Source organism: Engystomops pustulosus, chromosome 1 (assembly GCF_040894005.1).
Source record: "Engystomops pustulosus chromosome 1, aEngPut4.maternal, whole genome shotgun sequence".
In the NCBI taxonomy this organism is placed as follows: domain Eukaryota; kingdom Metazoa; phylum Chordata; class Amphibia; order Anura; family Leptodactylidae; genus Engystomops; species Engystomops pustulosus.
This window is the reverse complement of record NC_092411.1, coordinates 255,276,358-255,289,784: the sequence shown is the minus strand read 5'-3', so window position 1 is coordinate 255,289,784 and position 13,427 is coordinate 255,276,358. Positions and strand designations below refer to the sequence as shown.

At 41.1% G+C, this 13,427-nt stretch overlaps 1 protein-coding gene across 3 annotated transcripts in view; it reads left to right on the top strand.

Annotated features, from left to right (window-relative positions):
• The window catches only part of LIMCH1 (LIM and calponin homology domains 1), a 188,406-nt gene that overhangs the window by 74,460 nt on the left and 100,519 nt on the right, over positions 1-13,427 (top strand). For all 3 annotated transcript variants that reach the window (XM_072125035.1, XM_072125025.1, XM_072125045.1), the window contains exon 3: positions 9,750-9,819. In XM_072125035.1, the coding sequence (XP_071981136.1) occupies positions 9,750-9,819 (70 nt within the window). The remainder of the gene's footprint in view (positions 1-9,749; positions 9,820-13,427) is intronic.

The window sequence follows — 13,427 nt, the reverse complement described above, 5'->3', positions numbered from 1 at the left end:
CTCGTCGCTCCAGGAGATTGATGGAGCAGATGGCCGCACATGACAGTTCGGCTCCCTTCATCTCAATGGAGCTGACAGAAATTGCTTAGCACCACGGGAAACCCCTTTAAGGTATATGTGTTGGTAGGTTTCTTGTAATGATCTAAACAATAATCTATTTTTATCTAAACCTATGAGAGTTTCTAAGCTAAGCGAAACTTTATTTTATTATATGCTAATGTCTGACAGAGGCTACTGGGGTGTGGAGTAGACTCTCCGGGTTGTGGGAGGCCACGCCCTCAGAAGCCTCTGCTGCCCCTCCTACCCGTGCGTCGTCCTCGCGGTTTCTAACACTCCTGACGCGGTTCCAGCTCCCTATGAACTCTGCGCGGCAGCTGTGGGCTTCAGTGCCGAGGGGCTTAATGGGTAGGTTTCCTTTAAATGAAAGCTACTATACTGACCGGTTAGTTATCCTGGGCTTTCTCCAAAGAATGTTGGCTGCTCACTTCCCTCCCAACTACCACTACAGGGGAATTATAATATGACATGCAGCCCTTCAGATAAATGAGTGTTCAAGTAATACATGGATGGCCTGGATCTGCCAAATCCACAGCTCTGGCATTGTATGTTTGCAGTCCAAGAGCCTGTAAGTATCAGTATTTCATTTTGGGCAGCCGCAGACACTGTGACTAAAGTATATACTGTGCGGTCTGGCGCTCTCTTCACACATCAAGTTATTTTTTTCTTTAATAATTTTACAGTTTTTGGAGGGCCTGCTCCACTTATTATAACTCATCTCTATAGTTACATTATCCATGTATAAAGGTCTAGATAACACGTGGAGTAAATCTATTTGGCAGAATATGTATTACAGATTTGATCTACTGTATTAAATATAGCAAAATGCTGAAGTTCTTGAAGGCCCTTTGGTCAATGCAGATCGTAATTGCCCGGCTCCTACTGCTTTAATATAGGCTTCCTGTGTGGGTAGGGCATTATGTACAATCTGCTCAGCTCTTCCTGCTCTACAGTATGCCACTTGTAGATCATACACTAAATACAATGGCTGAGATGTGCTGAGCTTTGTTCACCTGGCTTCTGGAGGACAAGGTTTATTAAAAACCGCCAAACGTTAGCCCCTAAACATCACTTTGGGCATAATGGAGAATGGAGGCGATTTATTGGGGCCGGGGTCATGCACTCCCGGACACATCTAAGTTACTAAAGTTGCCACCTGAAAATGGCGGACACCACTTTTGGAGAGTGCGGTGAACCATCATGTCTGATTCACTGCGATGGAGGGCAACTAAGGCTGGCATTTAAAATGCCCGTCCTATTTCCCCCACCCCAATATTTTCAGCTCCTCCTGTTATATAACATGCTGCCTGTAAATAGGGCACAAAGTACAATTTGCTGAGCTCCTCTTGGTATTTGTACATAGTGTCTTATCTGAATCCAGCATGTTACTTTGTTCAGCTTCTCTTGCTCTATAACATGCTGCTTGCAGATGAGATACAATGTACAGACTTGTAAGCTCTTCCTGCTCTATATTTTCCACCTACAGATAGGACACTATTTACTATCTGCTAAGCTGTTCCTGCTCTATAAAATTATACCTGTGCTGAGCCCCTCCTGCTCTAGACCAAGCTTCCTGCAGATTAAACTGTATTACCCCTTTTTAAAATTCTATTCTGAAATAGATGTGTTTTATATAGATCCTCCAGAGCATGAGACTCATTTTCTGCTTGTTTGGATGTGTATGATCTATACACAGTGTCCCTGCATTGTCTGTAGCCACATCTATCATAAATTCAAAAAAACATTAAAACTGTTGCAATCCCTGTTACTAGGAATGTAATTTTTAGCTACATTTTTCCCATTGCTTATGTTATGTTGATTTTAAAAATGCCTTTGTTATGATTCTGTATTATTTCAGTAGTTTATAATAGTTTGTTTCACATTACCTGGCTCCCTGCCAGCAGAGTGTGGTGAGTCCCGTGGGAGGAGGGGGCAACTACAGCCTGTTCTGCCAGTCTCCTCTCCTCCACACTCATGCAGCTCCCTCACCCCCTCACAGGGGGATGCTGTGGAGTAGAGGACGAATGCATGAGGAGACAAAGGGACACACAGGCTGCAGCTGCCCCATCCCGGGACTCGCCACACGCTGCTGGCAGGGAGCCAGGTAATGTGAATCAAACTACTGAAATGAGTCAGAATGCTGACAAAGGCATTTTTAAAATCTGCATAAAATAGGCTATCGGAACCTGTCACCAGCTAAAATTCACATTACTGGTGACAGGTTCCCCTTAAGAATGATAACTCTATCCCCTCTGTGCAAAAGGTGAAATGATGGTGGCCTATTCACATCATTTGATACTTTCCTGTTTTTCACATTTTATCATGTGGACCTTATTTATAGTCCTGTTTTTCTGCAGTGCTCAAAATATCCTAAATAAATAGAAGGGAAATTCTGGATGCAGAATATTAGCCATGGTTGGAGAAGTCTATTTATTACTTTACAGACCAATACATTTTTACACATACATTCCTCTGCCAGGACACAGCTTCTGTCCGCCTGCCAGCAAGTGGCTTTCTGCTGCCCCTACATAGAGCTTTCTGTAAAATCAAATCTGGGGAGAATGATGTCATAGTTGGACAGATAAGTTTTAATCTTCTAGACCTGGACCCATTTTAAACTAGGAGCTGAATATCCTTATAAGACTAGTAATATCAAGGCTTTGAGATATTAAGTTGTTTTTTAGTCAAGAATAAGCTTTTCTAATCGCTGTTCATTCTAAAAGGTAGCAAAACAAACATTTCATTAAAAATCCAGCGATGATATAACCTCCCTGGGGCTCCTGCTCCAAATTTTCGCAAAATGTTACTGTTTAAGGAACTTGCCATGTGATTATTGAAGGACATCTACCACCAGGAGAAAAGATTGTAAACCAAGCACACTGACATACTGGTGTGTGCCCCTCTGACAGGATCTGCCCGCCTTTTAGCTACTTATGCCCTTGTTTTTAAGAAAAGGGTTCAAGCTCCATAGATGCATGATTTGCATAATTTCTAAAGCTTCATTTTTGTAAAAACCAGGGCATAAGAAGCTAAAAGAAGAGAAAATCCTGCCAGACACGTCAGTGTGCTTGGTTCAGAATCCTTGATGGTAGATGTCCTCACGCTTTCTCAAGCCTCTGATGTCATCATCCTAGGACAGTAAGATTTAAATGCCAACAAGAGATGATGTCGCTACTGTAACCAATACACAATGTGCCGGCCTCCTCCCAATAACAATATACTGTAAAAATCATGCTAAATAACCCGTAATAACTTTCATTCAATGCAAATCGGGGGGGGGGGGGGCGTGGGCGTTGGACAACCCAATGGATTCTGACTACGTGCGGGATTTAAAATTCAAATTGTGTTGCAAGACACGCACTTACATGCACCAGGAAGAAGAAGGTGAACTCCAGCGGACTTCAGCGGGGAAGCGACACATGCAGGAAATCGACCGTCCGGATCGGGGATCACGGCAGGAATGAATAAGTAAATTTGCCCCATTGAGTTACTAACCAATCTAACTAGCAGTTCTAAACTATTCTTAACATATGTGGGTGACATGTTAATTGTGTGGGGTGGCACACAACAGGAATTTACAGACTTTGTAGTTAAATACAGCAAATTCTATGAATGTGTTTCACGTCCGTTTTTGGAGGAGATACCTGTGAGTTCCTAGCTGGCACTCCATACCACTATCTTTTAGAAAGTACATAGCCACTGATTCGCTATTACACGATGAGAGCTTTCATCCCCCACGTATAACGGATAGTGTGCCGGACAGCCAGTTCTTGAGTCTGAGGAGGTTAAATAGTGGGGAAAAAAATACTTTTGAGACACTGGCCAAGGATTAAAAATCTAGACAGTTGGAACGAGGATACCCAACTGATATCGTCCATAGGGCTTATGATGGGCCCAAGGCATCTGAGGCTGTAAGTGCGTTCAATCCGCATGTTGGGGCCATTCGAGCAGCGATGCATAAGAACTGGAGGATCTTACAAGAAGAAACTCTGAAGAGACCGTATTGAATAAACCCCTGATATCATTTTGACGGAGTAACACGATAAGGAATCAGTAACTGAGTAGATATTCTGCACCCAGTAGTAATTAGCTAAAAAAATTTGTCCCTGAGGGGAATCACAAGTGGAGGGTTTGCCCACAGCGTCAAGTCTTTCATCGCGTGCAGGACCACTTTTGTGGTGTACGTGGTGATTTGCCCCTTTGGCAAATATTATAAAAACCTATAAAGTGCCCAGGATCAGGGAACATTTCCATTACGTCTCCTCGGGGAATGGTTGTCCGAGGTTGATAGCTCTTGTAAAAGAATGCCATGCAATAAATCTGTGCAACTTTTTGGTGATTTTGGAAAGAATAGATGTTCATCCAGTAGGATTGTGCGCTTGCCTTGTTGCGCCAAGTAGCAAAATATTATTGTGATATAATATAATATGGTGCTCTAGGTATGATAAGCCTGAATGACCTGGCTGTATTTGTGATGAGTCTCCCCTGTTTCTGTCCCCCAGTGTTTCCTTCGTGTATCTGGGCTTATTTGCATTGGTACATTATAACGGAGGCTTCTAGAATAGATGTTTTACTAACATTGTATTATGCATCCTTGTTGTGTTTTTTAATAATTTTTTGTATATGTGAGTTATTAATAGCAGGATTTGCACTGTATATTGTTGTTGGGAGGATTGTGTATTGGTTACTGTAGCGACATCATCTCTGGGAGGTATTAACATCTTGCTGTCTCAGGATGATGATGCCAGAGGCTTGAGAAAGCGTGTGAACACGCGAAACGGCCCATTGCCTGCACGTAGCTGGCGTTCCTCCCTCACTAACACAATGAAGGTACTTGTTCCAGATCTTTGCTGGTGAGGGCCACTACTTTTTCTATTTTATTTTTTCAAGACTGACTTCTTTGGTTGAGCACCTCCGGACCTGGACATTATCCCACTGCTGATAGGACATTTTCCACTCCATCATTCAGCAGAGTTGGCCATATATGTCTCAATGTATTGCTAGGTCGTGCCCGTTCATGACTTTCCCTTCAAGTGAGATATCGCTCAATGCTGTCACTAAAGCTCAGGCAAGATGGCCGCCCCCATAAACATAGACAGAGAATAGAAACATACATACAGAACATAAGCACACATTACAAAAATAAGCCCTAACATGACTACACATTCCCTTAAATTACTATTAAAGTCTATTAATTCTACCTAATATTCCAGTTTAGTTGAGGAATTCACATGATGGACATTACACTGACATTATAGCAGCTAGTCTCCCGTACACTGCACATAGAAAGTAGAGGAAAAAGGAAAAGTTATGTACTCGACTTTACTGCTTCTGTATATCACAGTCTAGAATTATTCCAATAAAAAAGTAGGACAGCAAAGATAAGTGTAAATTCACAGCTGCTAACCTGCGAGTCCTCCAGCAGCCTATAGAGCCCTAGACACAGACTATCATTAAACCGGCTGCACCTGCCTCCTATGGCTCCTAATACTCTGTAGTTGGAATTGTTTCAACTTGTAAAAATAAAATAGTCTAATAATATGGGTGTAGTTTATAGCAACCTCCTAATACACAGTAGAAGTATAGAGTCATTAATGGTTGCCGTAACTAAGAATAGGGATCACTGTGTATTCAAGCCAGTTCAGAGTTGTAGCTCTGATTTCCATCTCTGTCCCTAAATACCCTGACTAAAACAGAAGAGACTTGTTGGTGCCCTCCCTGGCACCCCGCATCCTGGGCACATGCCCCACCGTGCATCACCCTTGAGCTGTAGAGGATCACTTTTATACATCTTTGAACCTTTTTGGACCTGGGTTTAGCTGGATTGGTACCATAGTGACTGGATGAGTGCAGCCTAGCACTTGACGGGGTCACGTTGGGTACCAAAGGAACAGGCTTCGTCCACACCAGGCAGGTATCCGGCAGGTAGATTTTTAAGAAAAGAGCGGGAGATGCTGCAAATGAATAGTAATTCTACCTAGGGTACTCCCCATGGGTGTGAGAGAGGATCCCTGGCTAGATGGTGGATAGGAATCCCTTGGTGTTAACAGCTTTGGGCAGGGATCATACTGAGACAAGGGAGGTCAACCATAATTTCACTGTTTCTTTATTTCCAGAACATGAACTTCAGTGTAGGCAACAAACCAAGGCAACAATTCCACTGGTCCAGGTCGCTGGTCGGATCTATCTGGCAAAGGAATGCCTGGTTAAGGTAGCTTCAGGCTAGATAAATGGATGGCTGCTTCAGCTGTTTTTATCAACTTCCCTTGTCAGGGGTCATTTCAGGGGTTATCCAACCAGGACCTTTGTAACATAAGTAATAAGCATTAATAAACATGACATTCTATTATTCCCATAAATAACATCTCTTATCAGGTAGTTGTTAAGCAGCTGCAATGCCAAATTTAGACAGTAGATGGCTCACATAGGTGATCAGGCTCTATGGGACACATGAGATCTAATCTATTCTATGGGAGCAGCATTTCGAAATGGCTGGGCCATTACATATATAGAGGTGATCTGTCACTGCATGTAAATTACAAAACCATTGATTTTAGTAGAACATCCCACGACATAATGCCGTAGGCAATTTTCCCTGATGACTGAGGAAATCTCTTCTTTCAGACACCAGAGATAAGTCAATATTAATTTTTATTCAGGTCAATACTAGATAATTTCTATTAGACACCTTATTAACATTGTCATAGGTTAACATATCCACAGGAACGAGTAAGTAAGTAGATTCCTGACAGTAGATTTCCTTTAAAAGACAGAAATAACAAAAAAATAAATCGGTCACCTTATTATCTCCAGGCAGGGCTTATCTGAGATCATACAGGTGGCACATGGATATGTAAGGACTCTTTATACAGCTGTTGATACATGCCTTGAATCCCCAAATGTATGTGTAGTCTGTATACCAGACCCTACCTTCCTACCGCTCCCTTTGGTTTCCCTGATATTTTGTTGAAGTAAAAAAGAAACCAGTGTCTAAGAAATCATCATTGTTTGGCTCTGTGATGCGTGAATTTAGTAATTTTAGATAGAAAGGGGAATGTGGATCTGAAACCCTGTCACATAAAATGTGGATGGTCTTTAGAAGAGATTTAAAAGGAATATTTCTTCAGTTTTGACCACACAAAGCTGCAGACATGGTTTTGGTATTGCGTTAACATACATTTTTCATGCAGTAGCATGACTGTGAAAAATGCATTTATATTCCAGGATTGTAGCTGGACTTTGAGCACTCTGGTTCTCTGGTGTGTGAGTTCTCTTCGCTGATCACAACACAGCCTCTCCCCTATGAGTAACTGCTTTAACTTGCACAAAGAAGCCTGTTATAGCATTTATTTGTAGGAGGAGGAGCCATGCTGTGTTTAGCGAAGAGATATTACACGCCAGTGCTCCAAGTTCAGCTACAATCCTGGAATATAATTGCATTTTCCACTGTTCTGCTGCTAACATCAATTTGTTATGGTTACAAGGATCTGCAGGGTTAAGGTTGCCTTCACCCATTCAGCTTTTCAGGTGCATTTTTTAATGCAGGTGGGAGAACACATTATTGAGCGAAGCTGTTTCTCATCTTTTTTTCCACTCCCCTCTTGGTTTGAACATGAAAAACTGTGTCTTAAAAACTGGACTTGTAAACGCACCCTAACACTCCCTGCAGCAATCAATGGTCAAAATTTCCTTTAAAATTCTATATCTATATTAAAAGTTGTAGGGAATTTTATGCAGTGAATCTGTATCTTCTTGCATACCACCAATAAACCTGACGCTATTGTAAGGGCTTTACATGTCAGGAAAGTTCATTGCCATAATAAGTTCATTAATATGAGACCCCTTATAATGTGTCACAGTTGCAGTTTCCTTCCTTCCTTAGTAACTTGGAACAGTCTCTAATACATTGGAATCCCAATTCTCCATTTGGTTCTGTCCCCTAAGCCTGCATAGATTTTGCCCTGTTATTCCATCATATAAAGCTTGCGGACCACATCCTATATACTCTTGTTATGTTGACTTGTCCTGTATTTGGAAATGATCAGGGTCTCCACAGTATATTTCATTGTGAGGACATATTTGAGAACATTTCTAGCAGAACTGGATGTTGGCAGCGCTGGAATCGTCGCTGTTCTCCTGCCAGAACCAGCTGCTTTTTCAAGTTCCCAACAATTAGGGAGGAATCTCGGCTTGTACTTGAATCCAAGAAGAAAGTTCCCACCACACCTTAAAAGAAGAAAACAACACTGTGTGGAGTCACTTATTGTACAGCAGATGAAGGTAAATGCTAGTTCTTTGGGATGTCGTGTCCTGTACGTGGCTTCTCAGACTGGCAAGTGATTCTGGGATGTGTAGGACTTCTATATATAACTATAGATCTACAAGCCATAAGTAAGGGCATAGTACTGGTGGTCTAGTGCAGCCCAGTCCAATCACTTGTAAATAATGGAAGGTCATGTGATCTCTAACTGTCCATGAGCAATCGCCCTGCCAGGACCGTGTGATAATATTCATGAATATAAGAAACTGTTACTGTTGCATTTTCAAATCTTTATTTCACATCCGTGATACAAAAGCATAGAACAGGTGACGCTATAGCGATACAAGGAGATTTGTTAGCCTCATTATTTGCAAAGTTTATTATTTGTAAAGAATTTCACATGTTTATTCCCATTCTTCCATTTCTCGATTTCAGTTAGAAGCATGTCCTAACTTTTAGAAGTAAGCATACTACTGCTATGTTACCATTACTATGTGGTAAATGGGGATAGAAAATGGTAAAATAACCCTGAAATACCGTATTATAGCATACACAGGTATATAGCTTTATTTTGTCTAGAGTATCTTTAAGAGTTTGAAAGCACATGTACAGGTGGTCCTCAGGTTACATACAAGGTAGGTTCTGTAGGTTTGTTCTTCAGTTGAATTTGTATGTAAGTCGGAACTGTATATTTTATAATTGTAACCACAGACAGAATTTTTTGGTCTCTGTGACAATTGGATATTAAAAATGTTGGATTGTCATAAGAATCAGGATTAATAATAAATCTTATAGTACTGTAAATCACCAACATCCAGAGGTTCATTGTAACTAGGGGTTGTCTGTAAGTCGGGTGCTCTTAAGTAGGAGACCGCCTGTATAGGAAATTTGCAACCTTCTTCCATTAAGAGTAATTCTCTCGGTATCCTTGGATCCTCACTAGGATCATCTTTATATACTGTACCACAAGTTGTTCAAATCTTTGAGGCTATTGGAGAACATTTGGTTTTGTGCTTACAAAGGGTTCTGTGGATAAAGTTTTTTAAATAATCAGGTTCTTTACCAAGAATTTAAGATCATCCCAATGGGCGACTTGGGTGCTGTGGTGAGATGATATCAAAAATGCTTGGCCATTATTTGTCATTGAGGTGACCGTATTATGTGGTTGGCTGTGCGGATATATTGGAAGTCTTCCCAAAATGATCTGGTCACAGAGGAGACATTCATTCTATAGTCTGATAGTCCCAAACGTCAACTAAACTATAATTCTGTAGCTCTGATCTGAACGCCATTTTTATTGTTGATAATTTTACCTGACATTTCTTTACTGTATTTAATGTAAGAGAATAACTTCATTATATGATGTAATAATGAAATTACTGCTTTTGGCTCAATGTTCAAATTTTTTTTTTTTTTATGTATAATTTTACAGATTGTTAAACTCAATCAAACCAGGACTAATAAAGAAGATCAACAGACTGCCTACACCCATTGCTGGCTTGGTGAGTACAATAACTTGTGTTACTTAGATTTCCTGTACATAAGAGTCTTCACCCAAGAGTGCTGGGGTCGGGGGGCTGCCAAAGTTTGCCTCTTACCACCGGGCATCAGTTGGTATCTGTGTATTGGACTTGATCCATCACTGCGCGGGTGAACCTGGAAATTGAACTCTCTTCACCACATTTGCAAGGCTTCTTCTAACTTCTCCCCTCATGCAATAGTCCTACAGGCCTGGAGGAGATTTGAAATTTCAGTTCATATCTGTCCCGAGCCCTTTTACACTGGCACTCCGCAGTTTTCCCCTGGAGTTCATGCTCCCACGCTCATGAGCCTACTTAGCGGTGTTCTCACCAGGGTAAGAAATTTAATAGGTGATAGGGGAACGCACCCTCTGGCAGATCTTAATCCTGGGGTTGTGCAGGGTTCTTGGTTGCAATATCTTCATTTAAGACACTTTATTTCTTCTGTAGCCCAATGCTCACATCTACGCTCACCACATTCGAGGAACTATGCCTGGGATGTGAACGCCCCACACATACCGTCTCATTATTGCATGGTTTGCTGTTGGCAAAGGAGACTGGGAACTATATTACTGTATTGTGCCAGGGCTTGAGAGAGTTCCCTCGGTAGAGCGCTTTCACCAGAACAGTGGTCTATGGCCTACACCCTTACTTATGTTCCATCGTCATCCTGTCATCTTCAAGAATTTAATTTTAAAATCTTGTCACAATGGTATCGCCCACCAGTCAAGCTGAGACAATTTGACAGTACCCTCCTCCTTCTTGTTCTTCCCGTAATCGTTGGTCTAGTCTGCAGTTTGTATTTGTAGTATATGCAATTTTTTTTTATTTTCCTCTTCATGGTTCTTCATGATGTATAAACTAATATGTTACTGCTTATTATTGCACTTTGTTCTCACTCATTACCCAAATGGGTCAATGTAGAGCCATGTTTACTTTAGATTTGCCTTTCCTCGAGAGGCATGAGACATATGCCTTCAGTATTATATGCTTATTGTTGTAGTTTCGTGTATTTCTCAATAAATGTTTCATATATAGATTTCCTGCACTTGTTAAGTTTTCAATTTATGGACTAATGTGAACTGTGGCATTGCTGTTTTGGTTTTTTGGCGGTCTAAGGCTATATTCACATCTAGTTTATTTGGATATCCAAGGCGCACACGCTGAATTTATCCAGAGGCTTATACTGGCAAGTGAGAACATCCTTTTTGGCTCCGTCTGCTCAGTATATGTTGCATACTCCCACCAGAGGCTTGGGGGGCGGATGCCACTAGATTGCATCCACCTCCGACCTCTGCTTGACGTACACTCTGAGAGGAACCCCAGTTATGTAACTGTCCATATAAGGTCAGTTTAATCCTGAACATTGGAAGCAGCCCTCACTTTTAGAGGGGAGGAACAAGATGATGTATCCCCCTGTATACCCTGAGCATACAGTGGGATACTTCCTCACCCTTGGTTGTAAGGATATGCAGAATTGTAATAGAAAAACAACATAATTGTGCATAAAGTGAGATAATAGTTGATGGCACCTCTACAGAGTAATAAATCTTTCCCAGCTGTGGTTTTCTGTTTGCACGTGTTATAACTAGTTTTCTTCACACTTTTTCGAGTAAAAATAGTAACACTGCTGACAGGAGGATGCAGCACAAAAATATAACCTCTGTTACTTTGTATAATCTGTACGGGGTGCTCTTTCACAACCAGAACATAATTCAGAATTACACTCAAATATTTCACTTTATTGTGCTCTGTGTTGTGTAGTTGGAGCTGTACTGTGTGATCCATGTTTCAGGCCTGCCTTATCCAAAACAGTGTTTATAATATTCCTTGCTTTTTTATTAATTTCATAAACTTGTATCAAAGTTTACCTTCTCTTCTGGTCTGTCCATTGTCAGCTGGGTGTGTCCATTTAGGAGCAGTTCCCACCCACCCTCAGGCAACCGCTTCATCTTCATGCATATTCCACCCAAAAAACAGCCCGGTGCCTGCATCGATCTGCGCATGCGCCACACTATGCTAGGGGTTGCTAGGCCATGTGGCGCTGGGAGGTACGCAGACCCTGTAGCCTGTAGCCACCTCACTGCCTAGTAACCCCCAGCTTAGTGGGCACATGCATAGATCGGTGCTGGCACTGATTCATCTGCGTATATATCCCACTAGGGCACATTACCCACTAGTGATCCAGTATATTATTATTAACATCCCTTGGACAAAAAAAAGGTCTGGAGACAAAAAAATCGAAAAAAACCCAAAACCTTGGTAAAAATAAAAAAAATTTCTTTAAGACTACAAATGGCTTGGAAACAGGATAGCTATGACTAGAACGCTTGTAAACTGCCCTAACGGTTTTGCGTATTATCTTTGGGACACTTGAGAGCTTGTAGTTTCCCTATAAAAATGATGAGGCCACAGCTGGAGCACTTTCAATGAGCTCATCTGTAGGAATGCCATGTATTTGACCCCCACCACCTGATAATGAAATCTTATGAACCTATACTTTGAATAGGTAATCAGTAATGGGACTTAAAGCGTAACTGTCATGTGAGAGAATTTTTTATATTGTGTGCTTGGGGGGGGGGTGAACGTTTCTCTCATATACTTTATTAACAAATTCTGTTTAGTTCGAAAAAATATCAAACTACTCCCTCCCTTTAGACATGTGTACTTCAGCCTGTACAGTGTGTGTCTATAGAGCGGGCTATGAATTTATGTCTAATTTTTCTGTGTGTGTTTACACAGTGAGGCCTTTTCACTTTCAGCTTGATCTATAAAAGTACTGCTCATGGCAGAAATAGTTACCACTCAAAGCTGTGTAACAAACCAGAAAGGAGAGAGACCCTCAATCATGTAGACAGATCTGCCATAGCAACATTGAAGTAACATTGTCACTAAGGGGCACATTGCAGTCTGTTTCTTTACAAACTAAACAGAATCTGTTAAAGACTTATATTAGACACAATATAAAAAATCATCTGAAATGATGGTTTCTCTCAAAAACGGTGTGCAATTAAATGCAGGGACCCCTTCTATGACCTAAATATGCCTCAACCCTTTCCCTTAAGAGTGAAATCCGGCTGCACAGATCCGCTCTATACTATTGAGAGGTCTCACACCTTTATGGCATTATGCTATTACACAATTGCCTCTAATCAGCTGATAATGAAATTAGCATACAATAATCCCTGCTTGATGTGATTTCCTAGAAGAGCTGGGGACAATGAAGCAGCCAGCAGTCACCTTTCACGTAAAACTTTATCTTTGTAGTTTTATATTGTGTTCTAGGACACTTTTTAGTTTTTTGTTTCTATGATGATAATAGAAGTGATCACCTTGATCTCACCTTGACACGTTTTATAATAAGAGATGCAGAAATATGAGATTGCGGCATAGTATACTGTAAACAGGCGGCACATGTCGCACACAATTGGTATGATAGGATTTGTTTTGTTATGACATAAGAGCTTATATCATTGTGTTATGGTGAGATCTGGAGATTACATTGCATTTATCTGTAAAAACATAAAAATTTCATTTTATTGTGACCATAGAGCCGTTCCCATTTCTTCTTCATAACCTATGGTAAAGGG